The 20092-nt window shown below is 51.3% G+C and overlaps 1 protein-coding gene across 2 annotated transcripts in view; it reads right to left on the bottom strand.

The window, feature by feature from the left end:
• Positions 1–1018: 1018 nt before the first annotated feature.
• Positions 1019–20092, bottom strand: part of Tspan9 (tetraspanin 9) — a 230643-nt gene continuing 211569 nt past the window's right edge. For both annotated transcript variants that reach the window (XM_023708388.1, XM_004648146.2), the window contains 6 exons: positions 7638–7829; positions 7251–7325; positions 5851–5952; positions 5286–5417; positions 4869–4952; positions 1019–4122 (listed from right to left, as the gene is read on the bottom strand). In XM_023708388.1, coding sequence (XP_023564156.1) covers positions 4051–4122; positions 4869–4952; positions 5286–5417; positions 5851–5952; positions 7251–7325; positions 7638–7829 — 657 coding nt within the window. In that variant the 3' untranslated portion in view covers positions 1019–4050. The remainder of the gene's footprint in view (positions 4123–4868; positions 4953–5285; positions 5418–5850; positions 5953–7250; positions 7326–7637; positions 7830–20092) is intronic.

Below are 20092 nucleotides of genomic sequence, written 5' to 3' on the forward strand. Positions count from 1 at the left end.
CCTGACCATACCCACAAAGTCCCTCTCAGTACATCTGGATCTCAGAGGACCACTCCAGCTGGACCTTGAAGAGGTCACCCAGACTAAGCAGTCTCACAAGCTTTAAGACATAGCCTCTGCAGGATGGGGTCCCACAGGTTGAGGCTGTGGCATGATTCCCTGTCAACCTGGCTACTCGTATGGGGAAAGAGGCCACCATTCAGGTTGAGAACTACACCACCTTCGACTGTCTTCAGATCCTTGGGCACATTCATTCCTCATCCCTGCCTCCACTCAGGGACAGAGGCAGAGCAGTGACCAAGGGCAAGGAGAACTAGAAGCCTTCCTCATCTGCAGCTGTGACTTGTGGGAGTGACTAAGACAGCCAGATCCCACCCAAGTCTTCTAATACCATGAGGTGGCAAGGCAGGGACCCAGGCAGTCAAGAGGGCCTTCTTTGTCACAATCATCCTCTAACATGTCTCCAGGCTTCCCTACAGGCTGTTTCAGAGCCCCCTGGAAGGTGGCTCTTGCTGATACCATGCAGACCCTGCACTTCTGGGACAGACATCAGGCTCATAGGAGCACCAGAAATATTAGGACTGGGGAAGAGATTACTTTGTGTGACAACCCTGCCCCTGCAGGAAGCCATTCACGTAGTCCTCCCCTACTCTACCACACAGGACCTGGGCACCTACTGGGCAGCAGCCATTGAGATGGGCCAAGGCCTCTCATGTGGCCCACTTAAGATTGACCCCAATCAAGTCTGTATCAGGTCAGGAGACAGAAGCAGGGGGTCAACATGCCCGAGGCTCCTACTCAGGCATGAGACTGAGACACCCAACTCCACCCCAGCAGATCTCTCACCAGAGTCCTGAGAAGGAAACAAAGTCCCTGATCTAGGGAAATATCTAGGACAAAGGCGAAGTCCAGGGCCTGACCCCCACCCCCACCTGCCCTGGGGTCCTCATGACAACTACTGCATGAAATAGATCATCACAATAGTGGGGTGAACAAACATCACTCAAAGACTGCTTGCTTGTGCTTTTGACACATTATCCATTTTTATTTAAAAACATGCTAAAAACATGGTGTTCAATAAAGCCAGGACTGGGATGAGAGGGTGTACAGACAGGCGTCTCAAGCAGAAAGTGCATCGGAAACCAGCAAGCGTGCACTCCCAACTCCCCCACACTGCCCTAGGGCAGGCAAGTGGGTGTTCAGGGCATGGGTAAGGCCCAGAGGGGCAGGGAGGCCAGGATACACCCTAGACTGTGGCTTCACTGTGGCAAAGGGGAAGATGAGGGAACAGGGACACCAGAGGAGCCACCAGATGCTGAAGGGCTGACAGGCCAAGAACAAGCCCCAAGCAGCCAGCACCCAGCTCCCAACCTGTGCTATGTCCCTGCTACAATTAGCACCTCCACCAGAGGGTGGGCAGGGGGCCAGAGAAGAGAGGACAATCATTTCCAGGCACCTGGACTGCTTTATGGCCACCTAGGTCCGTATCAAACCAGAACCATGCATGGGGCCTATTATATGGTCAGCAACCTCTCCAGGGTGAGGACCCGAGGTGCAGGCAAACCCAGGCTGCCTGTGTGACTGGTGGCTGCCACCTGTTGCTAGCTACTCCAGGTCAGTCTTTAACCCTGGCCCCTCAGCCCTCCACAAGACACCACAGAGAAAGGCTGAGTCTATGTCAGGAATTCGCTGAGTCTATGTCAGGAATTCCCTGGAAGTCACCTACAAATCCAAAGGGACTTTTCAAGTCAAGTCTATTAACCAATTACATCAGCCCTGATGAACCTAACTCTGACCTTGAACCGGGGAGCGGGGAGTGAGGGCATCACTTGAATTCGGCCCCAGCGAGGCCATGGTCAGAAGAAACTGAAGATGATGAGCCACGTCCTCTAGCATCACTATGTGTGGCCTTCCAGGTGGCCTGGGATTGGCAGGGGCCCATGAGAACACCCACCCTGTGCATGGAGACTGCCCCATGCAGCCTCAGCCAAACAACTCAACAGCTACACTCATCGGGGAAGCTTGCAGACAAGGGTCTGGGATGGATGGATGAGGCAGGGCAAAGGATGGCTCTGGCAAAGGCTTCAGAAACCTAAGATGCGAGGGAGTCTATATGCCTCCAATGCTTCTGCTGCTATTAACAAAACTTAAAAGTTGCACTGGTAGGCATACACAAACACACCCACCCACAGCAAAAACTTCACACACCAGTCCCACATGACACCAACACATCTGCCAAATGTTTGCAATGATGGGTTCACCCTGCCTTCTTGTTCTGGGGTCCCAAACGAGGCAGCTATCGCTCCTTACCAGGAAAATACCAGAGTTCAGGGAAAGGTGACTTCATTCCAATGTGCACTTACCTCACTCTGCCTTCTCAGCGTTTCCACCCTCATCAGTCCTGCCTCTGCCCAACCTGCTGAGACCAACCTCCACTTCAATTCCTGACACCAAAACCGGAGTCCCAAAACACCCTGACCCCAACTTATGTGTGGTGGAGGACTGGGGATGGCAGGTGGGGTCTCAGCCCCAAGGAGAGGCAGGCAGGGGAGGCTCAAGCAGACCTATTCTGGTGGGCAAAGGCAGTTATCCAGGGAAGACCCAATCCCCACGTGGTGGTGCAGCCCTTCCAAGCTTAGCCCCACTGATTCTGACGGGGTGTCCTGCTGTACCTCAACCACTTCCCCCACTGTTCACACCTACACTGCTTTCTCCCCAGAAATGCTGTGAGAGGTTGGCCTGGCCTGGTGGGTTTTCTGTACTTTGTGAGATCACACAGAATATGGCAGCCACTCAAACCTCTGCTGAAGGTAGCGGGCACTGGGAAGGAGATTTGGGCAGGGCAGTCAGCAGCCCTGAGAACCTGGCCACTTCTGCCATTCCCTCCTGAGGCTTCTGGGTCCCCTGCTGCCATCCAAGTGGCCAGACATGAGGACTGGTTCCATGTCCCACAGCAAGGTGAAGATGGATCCAGGCCAGAACTGGAGGTGTCCATCTGAGGGTCTATAGCAGGAATGTCTGGAAGTCATGGGGCTCATGGTTACTTGCTCAGAGATAGCACCCAGCAGGAGGCTGTGATGCCTTACAATGCCAGCAGAGGGTGGCAGGAAGCAGAAGACACCATATCCTGCTCACTGTTAAAAAGGCAAGGACCCTGCCAACTCACATCAAGCTCCTAGCAAAGTATTTCACCAGTCCTCTGAACCCACACTCCCCACGCACTGTGCTGGGTTCTCTGCTGTTACCCTCCTACAGGGTGCCCTGCCACAGTACCTTACACTATTCTGTCCTTTGTGGGTGCTAGGCCTGGCGGGGGGCCCCATCCCAGATGCACCAGCCCCTTCTCATGTGCTCCAAAAGGCCTGGTGTATCTCACCCTACAGCCACTCAAGCCACACAGGTGTGTCCTGAAACAAAGTAGATGGACGATGTCCTCTTCCCCACCCATCCCTACCCACAGGAAGGGAAACTCACACCATTAAGGAAATCAACAGAGTAAAAAGTTATAAATCAGAAAACTACCCTAAACTTATCTGAGAGATAATATTCCTGAATAATCGTAATCAGAGTAAAATAAAAAAGTTACATTGTCAGGTATAAAAAGCCTGGGCACAACGCTCAGGGCCTTGCTTGGCAGGGGGTAGACCCCATTGGGTGGACGCACATGGCGGCAGTAGCCTGTGTGGGAGATAACGCTGCCTGGGGAAGCACCCTACTCCCTACCCACTTGGGGACATATCAGTGTGAGGAAGGGCAGGGTGGAAACCCATCAGTGCTAGGCCTCCTCCTCAACACTCCCAACCCACCCCATAGTCTTTGGCAAATTCGCAGATGCAGGAATCCAGTGCCCAGCGTCCCCGCAGTCTCTGCTTGTGCCTCCTCCCCAGCCCTCTGCCTCTGAGAACCCACACTGAGGTGGGCGGCAGGAGGGGAGGTGGATGACAAAAGGGGAGGTGGGTAAGGGTGGCTGCTGGGAGGGTGCAGGCAGGAGACACTGAACTCAGCCCTCTTCCCTCCAGTGTCCAACAGGCGGGGTCTCCACCAGCCTGCTCACGCGTCATATTTCTTCCCCGTCCGGTGGATGTGCTGGAACAGGGTCATGGAGAAGGCCATGCCCAGGATCTGAAAGACAAGGAGGAGGGTCTTATGTGGCTCCTCTGGCAGCTTAGATCCTTCCTCAGCCTCTTGTCTTGGCTGCCATCCTGGTACGAGTGGTACAGACTTGGGTATGGGAAAGCACAACAGACAGAAGGAGATGATGCACTCAGGTCATGCACAGGCAGAGCTGTATACCCGAAAGAGCAAGTTCCCTCACCGCAGCTCCCTGGCTGCAGAGGTCCAGTGTGAGGAACCTGCTCCAGGAGGGCTTGGTGGGAGGAGGCAGGGATCATGGGAAATCAAGCGAAGTTGTTCCTGTTCATTTCTAGCACACTTGTTTTCAGATATGTGTTCTGGACATATAGCATATGCCTAGGACAATACTGGTGCTTGTTCCTGCTCTTTAACCTGAACTCTGAAAAGGATCTAGAGACATGCTGTAGGCTGAGTGAGACTAGCCATGGCCTCCCATTATCACACTGAGTGTGCCCCATGCTCAAGCTGTCCAGCAGTGAGCAGGGAGGTGGCACATGCCTTCTCAGGCATCCTGGAGAGTAATGGAAAGGCACTCAGTGGCACCTGCACCTACCAGTCCCCATCCTGTTTGTGGGGCACGATCTCATGCTAGAGCCGTGGTGTGACAGCAGCCTTGGCTGCTAGGCCTGAAAGTTCTACATGGGTCCCAGACACCCCAGCAGGCATGGACAGGCTGGGGTGCCTCTCCACATTCTCCCTGCTCCTCTGGCTCTCCTTGAGACGCTCCTCCATACCTGCATGATGAGGATACACATTCCCACTGTGCCGAGCACATGCTTATTCTCATCAAACCACATCTTCACCTTCTCATAGCAGCCCTGCAGAGTGAAGCATAGCATAACCGTGACTCCTCCAGCCTCTGCTGACCTTCATCCTGCTCCTCCTTGCAGGCAGGCTATCCCAGAGTTCACACACAAGGCCAGCTATATAGACACAGACCCCACAGTCCCTTCCTGGCTCTTCCAATTGTGGGTCCAGTGTGCACTCAGACTCACACAAGCATACACGTACATACATGCACACATGTATGTATATCCCAACCTTTTGGATTCAGTCCCCTCCCCCTCTCCTCCGTAGTGAGCCACAGCTTGCCAGCTCTCCTCTGGCCAGGGTGACACATACAGACCCCAGGGAGCAGCATCCAGCCTCACCGTTTTCCACACAGTGGTGGTATTGTTCCGCCCACAGCCCTGGGAGTTCTCCATGCAGCAACGGTCAGGCACTGTGTTCTCCCCCAGCACCGGGTACCAGTCTCTAAAGTCAGTGACCCCACAGCATCGCATCTGTCAGGCAAGATGGAAAGGCTTGGTCAGTCTCTCCGTGGCTCCCAGGCCTCCCCGCAGAGGCCAAGCCCAGCCACTGAAGCATCCACCTTGGAGCTCAGACAGGAGACAAGGGCTTCTTCTTGCCCCCTCTTTGGGAGATGAATGACGGCTTCTTCATCAGGACCAAGGGGAAAGAGCAATGTGCCACCCTCAGACTGTTGCCAGTACCAGGCAGCTTGGCATCCCAAGTGGCTGCCAGATACACTGTCTGCTGCCTTCTGACAGCAGGTCTAGGAGTACCAAGCTACTCTCCTCACCCTGCAGCTCCCTCCACCAGCTACTCCAACATCTAGTCTCACTAGCCTCCTGTCATCAACTTGTCCCTCTCCCGTGAACACCCCTGGGACTGGTCCCCACTCTTGGTTAAAATCCCAGAGGCCCGGTAACTCACCTCAGCCTGGATAATGTTCCAGGCATTCTTGAGCCCCACGTTGTTTTCGGTGTTATAGAGAAGCAGCCCTTCCTTCAGGTCCTGCTTGGCGTTCTCATTCACCTGGACGGGTGGGTTCAGCATTGCAAGTCTCTGGGCCCACAGTATGGCTTCCTCCCATCCCCAACCCTGGCCAATAGTGAGGACTGTGGCAGGAACACCTCCCAACAGCACAATGGATCACTGGGCCCAAGGCAGGGAAGGGTGAGGCGCATGGCTTCTCGCCGTAGTTTGTACTGACTATCTGCTATCTATGGCACAACTACACTCTTAGGGCCAGAGCTATAGTCCAACCAGGCAGAAGAGACAGATCGCCTCCTGCCAGCCTGGCCCCAGGGGCAGCTGTATTGCTGGCTGTTCTACTCTCCCACACCTTCTCTACAGATTACCCCTCCCCAAAACACGCTGGGATTGGGAGGGAGAGAGACCTTCTGCCCTTACATCCACCTGTCACAAACAACCAATGTGGTCGTTCCCTCATCTCTGTCCCCCTCGTGAACTGGAATAAAAAGATCTATACCTTGTGGGGACTTTGTGAGAATGAAAGGAAGCAATTTCTATGAAGAGCCAAGCACAGGACCTCACACAGCAATTTCTCAATATGGTTACTTTTCTTCCCTTTTACAAGTACAGAACTGAAGACTTATGGTTTGAAGTCCTGCTAATGCCTCTCACTGTCTGTATGGCCTGGCTACCCAGGGACATATTATATATAGTTCTAGGGAGCACAGAACCCAGGCTGGCTAAGTTCTGAGGGCCCAAGTGCATGGTTGGGCACCTTCTGTAATCACTCAAAAGAGTCTCAGTGTGGATGCAAAAGGTCCAGCTAGAAAGGAGGCTGGGGCTGCTCAGGTTATCTTCCTAGGAGCAGTCACCTGTCCTTGCAGGTTGGCAAGAAGGAACCCAACTGCCTTTCACTGTCAGGCCTATCCAATCAGGGTGGCTGGGAAAGGCCCTTCTTGTTTTGAATGGATCACTCTTAAAATATCCAAGAGTAGCAGTCAAGCAGTAGTAAGGTCTGAATCTCCTCTCCAGGTGGTTGTTACACACAATTCCAGCAATGGGGAGCTCAGCAAGGCCATCTCTATGTCATTCAGGCATCCCATTTTCTAAGACTGCACAAGGTAATGAACTCCCCAAACTTGCTTCTCTATGCTCATATCACCAAAACCTTCCACCACGTACTTTCCCAGCTGGCCTTCCTAACTCTCCCAATCTCATGACTCTCCCAATCTCATGCTCCTTTCGCTATATGGCTGCTTTCCAAGGTTTCTCTTCTGGTCTGGGAAAGAACCTGCTTTGGCTTGGCCTAACGCAAGGGTTACAACTACCATCTGCTGTTTCCTTGCTGTGAAGCTTACCTTGTCCATGTAGACAAAGAAGAGGATGAGCAAGATCAGTTCTGTGAGGAGGATGATCAACAGGACGATGAAAAACTGGGAAGAAAAGGTCCAGGCATGGGTACAGGGTGGTGGCAATAGCCAGGGACAGTACAAATGAAGGATGCTGGGGGCAGGGTACAGGCAGGATATGGCAGGCCTTTCCAGACCTGAGAAGGACCTTGATTCGTGGGGAAACCCAGAGGGATAGTAGGGCCAGGATGAGGTCAAGTACCCACCATTCTAGGAGTGACTGCCCTGGGCCAGGGCTGGGTCCATGGTGACTAGTGGTCTAGGCTTTTTCCTGCCTCACCACCCCACACATGGAGCAATGCAGTCCCCTGGGGTTGGGATTGTGGTCCAACTCACACTGAGCAGGAGGCACTTGTTTTCTTTGATGGCCCCTAGGCAGCCGAGGAAGCCTGTCACCATAACAATGGTGCCGATGGCGATGACGAGGTTGGCTGCAGAGAGCGAAGGGAAGCTGGGGGAGAAGGTGGCAAAGTTGCCCTGGGACACGGAGAGCCAGATGCCTACTCCAAGCAGTCCACAGCCACAGAGCTAGAGAGAAAGGAGAACTGTTAGACCAGTGCTACTCTCACCTCCAGTACCTGGAACTAGAAGTCTACACATTCATTACCCCAGCCCTTGAACCACAAAGGTGAGAACTGGGTCTCAGACCCAAAGCAGGTGACCATGAAAAATCCTCCATCTCTCTGTGCCTTAGTCTGCCCATCTGATGAACAGAAGTAAAGCCAATTCATGAAACTAATAGGGTCATGGTAAGGAGTCAGAGATAAAAGCACACAGCAAATATGCAGAAGATACAAAACACAGAGGCAGAGGCAGCTACAAAGAAGAGCCTAGTGTTTAGGATGAAGGGGTCAAGGAGTATGGGAAGAGGGAGAAAAAGAGGGAGTGAGTGCAAGCAAGCCAGGACTAGTCTTGGGAGCAGAAGGGAATGTAGAGCTTGCTTTCTTAGAGCCAGAACTTCTAGTGGGTGTATCCCATTGCCCTACCCCAGGAGGCTGAAGAACAAAGCCCATAGGTGGAGGAAGAGGAGCATGAATGGGGCTGGTGGGGTGGGGGGGGGCTGGCTATGGAGCACGATGGGGAGGCTATGTCTGCCCTGGCCAGCTGCCAGCAGGAGGGGCCTGTGGCTGACAGTCCTCCCACCACACCAAGCACTGATGAGGCCAGCTGCTCCACCTGGGGAAGCTCCTCTTTCACTGGCACCAGCCCCACATCTGCCTATTTTATGCTCCGTATGACAAACACTGCCCCACTCCTTCTGCGGGCTCAGAGGAAGTGTGCTGTGTCTGAGAAGCCTATCAGTCAACCATTATTTATTGAGTACCTTCAGCATTCAGCAGCCAGTGCCAGAGCAGCCACAGATACTTTAGAGACCTGCCTTCGAGGGGCCTCTGTTCTGGATGGACAAGGTAATAAAACAGCATTCACCCCACCCCAGCAATACGCTGGCACCAATTAAATGCGGGTGGCTATGACTCCCTGATGTGAACACAGGCCCTGCTCTCCAGCTGCTCTTCTCAAGGAGGACACACAGATGTGCTGGGCTGTGATGAGGCCAACCACAACTGGGCAGAGAGGGGTCTGACATCTGGGAGGATAACCACATCTCCTTTGGGGACACTGTCTGGCACACAGGGAGGCCATGGTGAGCATTCAGCAAAGATTCTGCCTTCATGAAGAGGATCCCAGTGGAACACCAACGTGACAGGAGTGAGCACTGATACAAATTCAGGTGCTAATGTGATGCAAGAAGAATAAGGGCGTGTATGGGTTAGAAAGTCACTAGAGACAGGGTAGTTAGGGAAGATCTCCTGGAAAAGGTAGTGTTAGACAAGGGACAGGGAATTTCACAAATATTGGGGGTGCTCTAGATGGGGTGCAACAGGTACAGAAGCCTAGAGGTAGAAGTATGGCCAGCCAAGTGCCAGTGTCTCTACAACAGAGCAAGTAAGATAACACTTGATGAGGACAGAGAAAACAGGACCTGCAGGTTGGAAAATGCCCAGGTTGTCCCAGGGCAGTACAGTTACAGTCTGACTGGTTTCCCATACATCACTGCAGCTGCAGTCTTAAGAGAAGACCCCTGGACAGAGTGGAGGGGCAGCCAGAGAGTAGTGGGTACCAAGGGAGGTCACAGCACAGTTAGAAAGACCAGTGAGAAAGTTCCAATGCAAGACATGGGTGCTGACAAGGCTTGCTGGGCTTTGAGGAATGAGTACAGTTTTGATTAATGTAGAAACAGAAAGAAGACACCCCCCCCCCGCCCAGACTATACAAGAGAAAAGAAACGGCGGGAGTTATTTTCACAAAGCAAGAAACCAGAAGTGGTTCAAGCAGCTAGGGGAAATCAGGTAAATCAGGCATCTGCCAACTCCCCATGCTGCAGAGTGGTCATGCACCTCCTCTGCTCTAGAGCAGCCTCTGGTGGGACTAGGTCAAAGGCACCCAAAGAACAGCACCTACAAACTTAGGGCATGCACTCAGATGACTCACAAAGCAATCCACAGGGAGCAGGTGCCACCAACGTCTGCTACCACTAGGTGGCCCCCCAGCCCAGTTCTAAAAGCTCTCTGGATTCACTCCTGACACGCTGAAATTTGCATAAAACTTGTCACTGACTTTCTTCAGATTTGGTCAGTTTCGACGCTGCTATCTCAGTATTTCTTTCATTAATCATAGCCTGGAAAATACACGCTCTTCATGCTGAAGATTTATAACTCTAAAAGCCAGACCCAGAATGAGAAGTTGGAAATCCCACTGCAGCAGGTGCTCAAACAACTACAGAAAAGAGCCTTGAGCTGCAGGATGACCTGCACCCTGCCATGGGTCTAGACTCACCCAGAGCACAGCCTGCTGCAGTAGCTACCACTCCATGGAGACACAGCTCAGCCCCTCTCAGGCTAGCCACCATACCACTGTACCCCCTCTGATTAGGTCCATCCACGAGTTTCCTGACACTCCTAGAGCTTCAATCCACCATAAGGACAAGAGCCAGGACCCTGTTCCCACACCTGCTTTCCTTCTTGTTTCCTCTCCTAAGTCCCGCCAGCCCTCAGATGAGAGCCAGGAAAAACCTGCTACCTACAGGTGTGTCAGACCCTGACACAAGTAGCCTGCTCCCAAGCCTGCTCAGTGCTACATTTCTTTCAAAACCTTTGTACTCATTCTCCACCTCCCATGAGGCCCTGCTGCAGCTCCACTGCATCCTTTACAATGTCTGCTCAGTGCCGAGGCCTGCCCAGCATACCCCACTGCCACATCACGTTCCTGGGGTCTCCTGCTGGGAGGAACTCTCTATTCCAGTTTCAGATAACTCAGCAGAGCCTTTAGGCAAAGAAAACACACAGAACAGATGAGGAAACCGGAGTGGTGTCTGACTGACCTATGACTGAAAGATGATAGGCACCAAGACACCTGTCACAACTGGAAGCTGAGGTCCACTCAGGGGACCCACTGCTCTTGCTACCTCTGCCCTTTGTTCTCAGTCCAGCCTGCACACAGCTGCCTAAATCCCTTTCCAAAACACCCCTCTCATCACAAGACGCCCTCCCTCAAGTGACCTAAGATTCAGCAGCTCTCCCAGGACCCATTCCCTTTAAACTACAGGATCTAGGCTGGATCCTTGCTCTAATCCCTTCCAGCACAGTCCCTGCCATATCTAAGAGGTGTAGTTCTTATACAATGTTCAACAATGAGTGGTTTTCAATCAGAGGCAATTTTGCTCCCCAGAAGGCCACAGAATATCTGTAGACATCTCTGTCAGAGTTGAGGAGGGAGTGACCCTCCTTGTGGGGGAGCAGGGATGCTGCTAGTCCAAATGAATCCTGCAATAAGAACAGTTTGGCCCCAAATGTCAATAGAGGTTGAGAAACCCTGCCCTGGGCCCATCCTCAGGGCAGGGACCACAGCCCCTGGAGGAGGGCCAGGAATGATCCCTAACGTGGCTGAAGAGAATGCTGGCTCTGGAAGGGATTGCATCCAAGAGAGCAGTGCTCAGAGGCCTCCAGTGCAGCAGGGCAGGCTGGGCAGGAGTGACTAAGAGCTCGGGGCTGGCAGGTGGCAGTGAGCAGGAGGAAGGAAAAGGAACTGGCAGTAGAAACAGATTTACTGCATGCAGAGTTGGAGAAAAAGACCTCCTCTGGACACATAGGAGAGCAAGAGGACAGGAAGCTGGCCTGAGCAGGGGGCAGGAGGAGGGTGAGGCAGGGGTAATGAGGGAGAGGGATGCAAGGCCTGAGGGCAGTAGCACTGCCAGGGCTCAGGACAGAGAGCTCAGCTAGTGGCATTTGGGAAATTTCCCTTCCAAAACCAGAGGGCTGTCTCATCAGAGATGACCAAGCTACCATCAAGCTCAAAGCTAAAGAATCTGGGGCAAGGCAGGATGACTCAGGGCATCAGGACACAGCCAGCCAGAGGTGATACCCACCCTAGCGTGGCCAAGGTCTGGCTGGTAGATTTCTCTAAGCAGGGACAGGCTGAAGCTTCCTTGCCCCTTGTCTGCTCCCCAGCTAAGCCATTTCAAAATAGCTTCATCTCAGGGCTCCAAACAGAGCTGCATCCAATCATAGACAAGATTCCTACATATGCAAAACAGCCTCCAGAAATCCCAGACTCTAGATGCTGTTTGAGAGCTACCTGCGGCCTGCAGGACGGAGAAGATACAAGTCCCTCAGTACACACAGGAACCTTCATGCCTACAGGCTACACAGGGTCCTCCTCATGCACTGGGCCACTCCATACATGCACAGCAAGTAAAATGAGGCTCAAAGAGGCCTCCACCTATCTCAGGCCAGCTCTCCATACTCCCTTATTGACTAAGTCAGTAATGATCTGCCTGACATTCCATGGCATTGCTCCTCATCTTCAGTGTGAACCATGCTGACTGCAGTTTTGCTGTATGCCATGTGCCATGCTTGTCTGCACAGGCAACATTCTTTGAGGGCTGGGTCCACAGACCCCTTAATCAACGTCTTCTCCAAGCTTCTGCCTCTTTCCACATGAATGACCTGGACCAGGGTGGGTCCAAAGGGGCACATCAGGGGCCCCAAGCTTCTGTGTATACTTGCTGCCCACCCTCATGAAAAGACATACTCTACCAGGGACAGGCTCACAACTTATCTATGCTTCTTTCACCATAGTGCCCAAAATAAGCCTGGAATACTGAATATTTACTGGATGGATGGATGGATGGATGGATGGATGGATGGATGGATGGATACATGAACAAGCAAGGAAACCAGACTCAGACACTGATACCTACTTGGAAAAGCAGCCTCCACGCAGCCCACCCTCTCCAAAACCTTGTCACCCACCCAAGTTCCTCTTGACCTGGTATGACCCACTGTCATCAGACACACAATGCCCTCTGACCACATTAACCTCATGCCATCTGCAGCAGCAGAGCTCACCAGACTCTGGGGTCAGAGGTCACAATGTCCTTCCACCCTGTAGCCTGTTGGTGCTTACAGAAGATTTTTAAACACTAGGTCTCAGCAGTCCCCAGCACATTCTATGAGCCAAAGTGAGGTCCAACATTTAATAACTTAGTGGATATGGAAAATAAAAGATGAAATCAAAATGGCTTTAATTTCACTGCCTGACATGCTGACTGGTAATGAAGTCATGCAGCACTGGGAGAGGCCCGACCTGGGAAGCAGGAGACAATATATCAATGCCAGGAGAGGCTATTACTTTGTATTTCAGACACCTTCACCTCCAGGGGGCCCCATGCTCATTCATCCTCACAGCCATAACTCAGACAAGCTTAGGGAGGAAGGGGGTGCCTGCCACAATTTTGCATGGAGGGAAACAAAGGGACAATGTCAGGAGATATCTCACCAAAGTCACCCTGCAGGCAGGACTAACTGCCACTCTGTGCACCCTGCAGAGAGGAGACAGCTGGGCAGCTCTCAATGCTCCCCATCTGACAGGCTCTCTATCCCTGTGTAACACTAGATAGATGTCTTTCCTCTCACTCCAAAATCCACTTCCCTGTGGCTTCCACACATCAGGCCTGGTTTTGCCAAGAAGCTCACCAAGCACAAGGGTGACAGGCCTTTAATATTTGAAGATGTGTATCTAACAATGTCCTTTGTCAAGTCTACTAGCCTAAGGGGCTTATATATCTCTCACCTCTGAGTCACTTTCCACACCCCATCCCTGAATCACACTGAAAGATCAGATTGTAGCTATGGTACAGCCATAGCAGGAGTACAAAGACACAGTTCTCCTCTCCCATACTGTGAGCAGTATGCTTCCTATAATCCAGCCTAAACCCCAGCTGTTTGGTTGATGGCTGCAGCACAGTTCTGTCTCACACTGAGCCAGGGTGGTCATTTAAAGCTAAATGGCATCATTCCTTGGTCATCCCTTTTTTCTCTCAGCGCCTCCAATTTCCTCACAATTGCACTTTGCAGCACCCTATATCATCAGCGTATAGGTGAGAGATCACACCATATTTCTGAGCCTAATTTTCCTCCAAATATAACACAAAATATTTGCATATCTACAACCCAGTTACATTTTGATTATTCTAAAAGGAGGTTATTTTCCATATAAGATAATCCTGAAAAACAATGTTTAAGCCCAGACAAACATAAAGGATATTGTGCCTGGAAGTACAAGTCTAGGGTTAATAAAACTCTTAAATTATTATTTGAATAAGTGGACTTTGTCACTCCTTCCCCAGTTCCCCAAAAAACCCTCTCAGGCTGGAGCTAGTGCTATTATGATACTTACACCTTTTACAACCAAAAGCCACAGAGTACATGGAGATGAGAGGACTCATGTAGGGAGGATCTCATACCTCTCTGGGGAGAGCCTTTCCCATCCCCAGGGTGTTAAGGGCTTCAGGTAGTGTAGATGCCCAAATGCCAGGTGCCAGCAGTCCTGGCCTCTTGCTGGCTTCATCTAGGGCCTGGTGGCCTCTCATCACTGGCAGGGGCATGGCTGGCTCACTGCAGCAGGACCCATCTGTTTGAGTTTCCTGGCCTGGCCTAGGGTAGGGAATCCACTCTGCTCAGGACCTGACACTAACCACAGGCATAGACCCAGAGACAGGGAGGTCTGAGAAATGCCAGTCCCAATGGAGCAAGGTGCAAGAGCTCCTCTGTATGTCCTATGCTGTGCTGATGGACCTTCTATAGCTCCTTCTTCTGTCCAGGAGAAGGGAAGACAGTTCTGTGGACCTCACCTGCACCCTGCTCCCAGACCACCTGAGCTCGAAATACTCAGGCCACCCAAACAGAGTAACAGTCCTGGCCTCAGCCCAGGATAGGTGCTCTCTATCTTGGGGCAGGACTGGGGGACAGACATAGCTCTCACCACTGTGCCCCAGAGCCCTGATGCCTGAGCTCCTGTGTAGAGGGAAAACATGAGCAGACAGCCTGGGACTTCACTGTGAGGCACTGACTCAACACCCAAGGTTGCTATTAGGTCAAGATTGCCTGAGGACTCTGGAGAAAGGATTTTCCAATCACCAGCAGATCTTCCCTCTCTGCATTTGTTTTATTTCATGCATCTGGGGAGCAGGGCATTCATTTCTGACAACATCAAAGCAAAGAGAACTACTACAGTCAGGCTGCAGGGGAAGACAGTATAGGCTTAGAAACCAGTCTTCAAGGATTATAGTGGAGCTGGGAGCTGGCAGGTGCCCCTTGGATCTCCAGCAGCCTAGAGAACGGGACTAAAGCTAGAGTGCTGAAGTGCTATGCACCCAGAAGGCCATCTCACCCTTCTGAGCTGTTTCTTTGCTGAAAGATCAAGGAAAGACACAAGGGTGAGCAGGGTTACCCCTGCTACTACCTGGAATATCAGGTACCATGTTGTTGCTCACACTTTGTAGAAAATGAGAAGCAGGGAACATGACAAGATAAGGATGCCCTGATCCACATCATAGTTTTCTGGCAAAGAACTCAGTTACCTGAGTTGTAACTCAGCCTCCAGGACAGGGGTAGGGCTGGAGATCATGCTCCTGTTTTGAAAAAAGAGCTCCCCTGAGCATGAGAAAGAGTCACAGGATGAAAGTGCTTTGTTACTGAATGTCTTCATTCTGTTGCCTGCATCCATGGATCACAGAGGGGAGGCTCTTTTAATAATGAAATGAGTGCAATCTTCAACAGCTCAAGTTTAGCAAGTTATGCTCCATAATTACACAGGAAGATGCTGGAAAAGATTGTGGCTGATAACCAGGACCATCTCTGGCTCTAAGATGACCACACACACACACACACACACACACACACACACAAACACACACACCCCTTTGCTGGATGTGGCCTTTGCCTTTGATGTGGCAGACACCTGTTTTGTCTTCTCCCTAGCGATCCTATTCCCACAGCCTACTGACACTGCCCTCAGGGAGCCATGTCCAATCACACCAAGATCTGCTGTCCTTTGTGGAGGATATAAGCTGGTTAAGTTCAGGTGTCTCTGCCAAAAATGCTCTCAACAGCAACCTAAATGACAACCTGAGATTCCTCCCCACCATGACAGCTGTGCTGCCTCCTGGTGCTCCTGGCAGGATGGAATACTGGGGTCTGCCCTCTAACATGCGACACTCACACTGCATCACAGGTACTCTGCTGAAAACCACCTGTCCACAATGTCACCCACCAGGCATACTTGTCCAAGGTCACAGATGCATGTGCAGCCATGCTTTGCTGCATACACCCTTGACTCTGCTGCAGACAGTGACATTCAAGCACTCATGAAGTCTGACTGCACCTAGCTCCATCTGACTCTTTGCCTGTGCTGTTCTCTTCAATCCTCACAATCTAGGGGAAGGGGTGTTTTTGTCCTATCTTATACATGATATAGCAAAAGCAAGGGGAAGTTAAGCAGCAGAGGAGCCCAAGAAATGTGACTCCAAAGTCACATTTTTACCATCACACTGCTCTGCTCAGGCCTAAGTCACCAGCCACACTTCTTCTCAACGGACCAGAAAAGGTGTTACTGGACACAGGAAGGCTGGCTACAGTGCACTCTGCACAAGCAGGCTCTGAGGCAGGGCAGCCTGCTTACAGACAGTCTCAGAGCCTGCTAGGACTCTCCAGGCCAGCATACAGCAGTCTTGTATAGGGCCACAAAGACTAGCATCAAGTACAAACAAGCAGTGCTGGTGACCACAGTGGGAGGGATGCAGAGGCAAGGAGTGTTACAGTGGTGATGATGTTGACAGGAGCTATGGTATGGCAGGACCTGTCAGGTGCATTCCACAGGGGTTATGTGTGGTAGTCACTCTTATTTCCCCCACTTCAAAATAGGGACATGAAGGATGGAGAGGTTGATTGTGCTAAGTTCAGATATGGAGTTGGCAGAGCTGGAATTTTAATCCAATTTGCTGTGTGACTCCCAATTTTGTGATGTTTGTGTCTCCTACAGGGTAGGGGGAAACCAGCAGGGCTACAGGTGGCCTAGGACCATCAGGAAAGGACAAGTGTGGACAGGGTGCACATGCAAGGGTTGAAGGCTATGGCAATCCAGCCCAGGGAGTCCCCCTACTTTATAGACTGTGCACCAGATTTGTGAAAATGATTGGCTATACTTCTACATTAGGAGGCAGGGGACAAAGTAAGTTAATATGGCATCCCCACACACACACATTCCCTTTGCTCCCCTATCTCCAGAAACAGAAAAACACACACAAGGTTTTCCAGAACCTTCCATGCATGTTATATTGGCAAATGGCCACAGCAACCTTCCAGGGAGTTGTTACCCTGTTTTGTAGACAAGAACTAGAGCTTACTAGAGTCTGGCTGTTATATGGCAAGCAGGAACATGAGCAATATACCCAAAGACACAGAGTTTTAAGTAAAGCCCAGAAGTAACTCAAAGCTGTCCAGCTCAGGGAAGGCATATGCTGGCTTCTGCAGTTCAAGGTGAGCTGGGGTTCCACCCCAGGATGCTCAAGCCAGCTAGACCTACAAATCTAGACTAGAGAGCAGCCCAAGTACAGAAAAGAGCATTGGCCAGTGATGGTCAGAGGCCATGGGCAACTCTGGCCTTGAAGCCAGGTAGACAGGTTCAAGTTTCCACTTCTTTCATTTACTAGCTAGGGGAATTCTCTAGCGCTTGTTTTGTAAGTAGGGGATTAACAGTGCCTACCACATATAGTTGTACCTAGAATTAAATGAGATTCATGAAAATAAACTTCCTAGCATGGTGCCTTATACACAGCTATAAATGGGTGACATTATTAGTATTTATGTCCTGCATGCCTCGTTCACTCAGGTAATAGAGACCAGGCAGAGCAGCTGTATACCAGGAGTCAGCAATGGAAAGAGGTAGAGAAGCGCTGCTGGGCTAGGACCAGGACTGCCCCAGCCCCAGCCCCAGCCCCAGCCCCAGCCCCAGTGCCAGGTGGCTGGTGCACTGGCTTCTCGCAGCCTCCTCAACCCAGGCAAAGGCAGCGTAATTCCACCCAGGCCTGCTTTCCTTACTCCCAGCCTCCCAGTCCCAAGCCACCCATTTCTGGGAGGTAGCTCGCTTTCCTGATTTGCAGCATGCTTTCTTTTGGCAGAGAGCTGCTGCCGTCTGTGCTCTGGACCGTAAAACAAGTTTTCATCAATAAATTAAGATAAGCGGAAAGCCAGCTTGAGAGGCAGCAGGTTGAGGTGGGCAGACAGGCAAGTACAAAGTTGCTCTGTGACCCAAAAGGGGCCAGAGTAAATCCACAGCCAGTATGAGGTTTCTTACCTCCTCATGGGGTTACAGGTGCCCTGCTCCACAAGGACTTCTCAGAGAGGTAGCTGTTCAGGAAGGCTCCATGCCTCCCTCTGGCCTGATTATGTCCTCCAGCGGGTGAGGCAACAGATAAAGGCAGACCCTGCGCAAGGACCTGAGCCACCATCGTGCTCAGTTTCTATTAGGTGAGCTAAATCACTCCACACTTGCCTGCCCAATTACTGACACTATGAGGCTACCTCCAAAAATAAAAACCTCATTTTTCCAGAGTCTACCACTCCTTCAGGTGAACTTCAGGTTCCCAAATACACCTGTCACACCTCCACCTCCAGAGCTTACTCAGCCTTTCTCTGGACCTGAACACTTTCTTTTTTCCTATAGCACTTCTATTCCCCCTCCAGGGCCTTTAAGGTCCAGCTAAAGCTGCAACTCCTGGACAGACTTGCCCATACCCTCGCCCTACTCTGCAGGGGTCCCACTGCCTGCATACCAGACCATGCACCTACCTACAAGTGCTGGCCTTTGCTGGGTGCGTCTTATGCCTGAGATAGCTGCACAGGCAGAAGTCCCCTTGAGATCCCTCCATGCACCCAACTAATGTGGAACATAATGCTGGACATAGTGCCTCCCTCATTTGGAAAAAGCCAAGTATCAACTCCAGCACAAGCAAAGGAGGGAAGGGGGCCTCACAGGGGTACTTCCTCCCTGGTGCACAGGGTTCAAAGCCTCCTCCAGTCCCTGATACCCTGAGCAAGCCACAGCATATGGCAAAAGAAAGACCATCTGTCTGTCCATCACTACACACAGGGAGGTACACACTTCACATATGCTTGCAGATTAATAGACAGGTAAGCCTTCAGGTAAAACAGCATGAGGAAGCCAGAAGGTATAGGGATCAGATACTGCTTGTTGTCTATAAGACCTGGAGTAAGTCTGATTCCTTTGTCTCTACTTTCCCATTTGTGAAGCAAAGGATGAGCCACACAAGGCCCAAAACTGGAATCCCAACTGCTCCACAGGCTAAGGGATAAGGGAAGTTTGAAGGCAGCCTGGGCAATTTAGTGAGACCCTGTCTCACAATTAAAAAGAGGGAGGGGGGAGAAGGAGGAGGAAGAGGAGAAGGACAAAGATAAGGAAAGGAGAGGAGAAGAGAAAAGGAGGAGGAGAAAGATGAGGGTTGCTAGGACTGAAGCTCAATGCAAGGTCATGGATGTAATCTCCAGTAACCCACCCCCCCACACACAAAGAAACCCACAAAGGGTGAAATGAGTAACATTCAGGTCCTTCTGGCCCTAACAGGGTTAATTTTCACTGATCAGCACCCTAACCAGAGGAGACAAGTAAAATAGATGCTTTCATTCCATCTTACAGGCAAGCAAGCTGAGGCCCCACAAGGCTATGTGACCTGTCCAATCTGGGAGGCTAGAACCAGGGCCCCTACTACCAATAGAGTGTGCCAGCCTGAGCTATGCAGTGTCATTTACCCTTAGTCCAGCTGAGATGACATCATAACCCAAGCCCTTGACTAAGGAAACCAAGGTCAGAGAGGTGACTTACTTACCAGTCAATTTACTACCCTGCCACAGCCAGTGAACCCTGAAATGCACACAAACTCAGTGAAAGGAGATGGCAAGGTTTCAGCCCACAGTGACATTAAATCAAGAGTGTTAATCATACCTCAACTTGGATATAAGTCAAGATCAATGACTTCTGAGTCTGGGTGCTTCCCACAATGGGAGGGGCAGAGTCAGATGAGAATGGAGGGGGGACAGTTCAGAGAGGATCAGCAGACTCCAGCAGCCCCTCCCACCTGTCCTTTGCCCTGTCTTACCCATAGCAGGGAACCTTGCTCCCATGGCCAAGGACTGAAGGTGGGAAATGATACCCCTTCCAAAAAGGTAAAAGAGAGGGAGGATAATGGATAACATACAAGTTAAAGTGTGAGCTGGGGAGCTTAAGTGTGAGCTGGCAGGAGGAGCTGAGGAAAGTTCAATGAACGGAACAGAAACATATTAACAATAGCAAAAAGAAACAATTACTATGCATTTTCATATGAGATCCCAGGAATAAATCTGGTCTTTCTTTTGCTTATTCAACAGAAATGGGAG

The sequence above is a fragment of the Octodon degus genome, unplaced genomic scaffold, assembly GCF_000260255.1.
Source record: "Octodon degus isolate 3935 unplaced genomic scaffold, OctDeg1.0 scaffold00355, whole genome shotgun sequence".
Lineage (NCBI taxonomy): Eukaryota > Metazoa > Chordata > Mammalia > Rodentia > Octodontidae > Octodon > Octodon degus.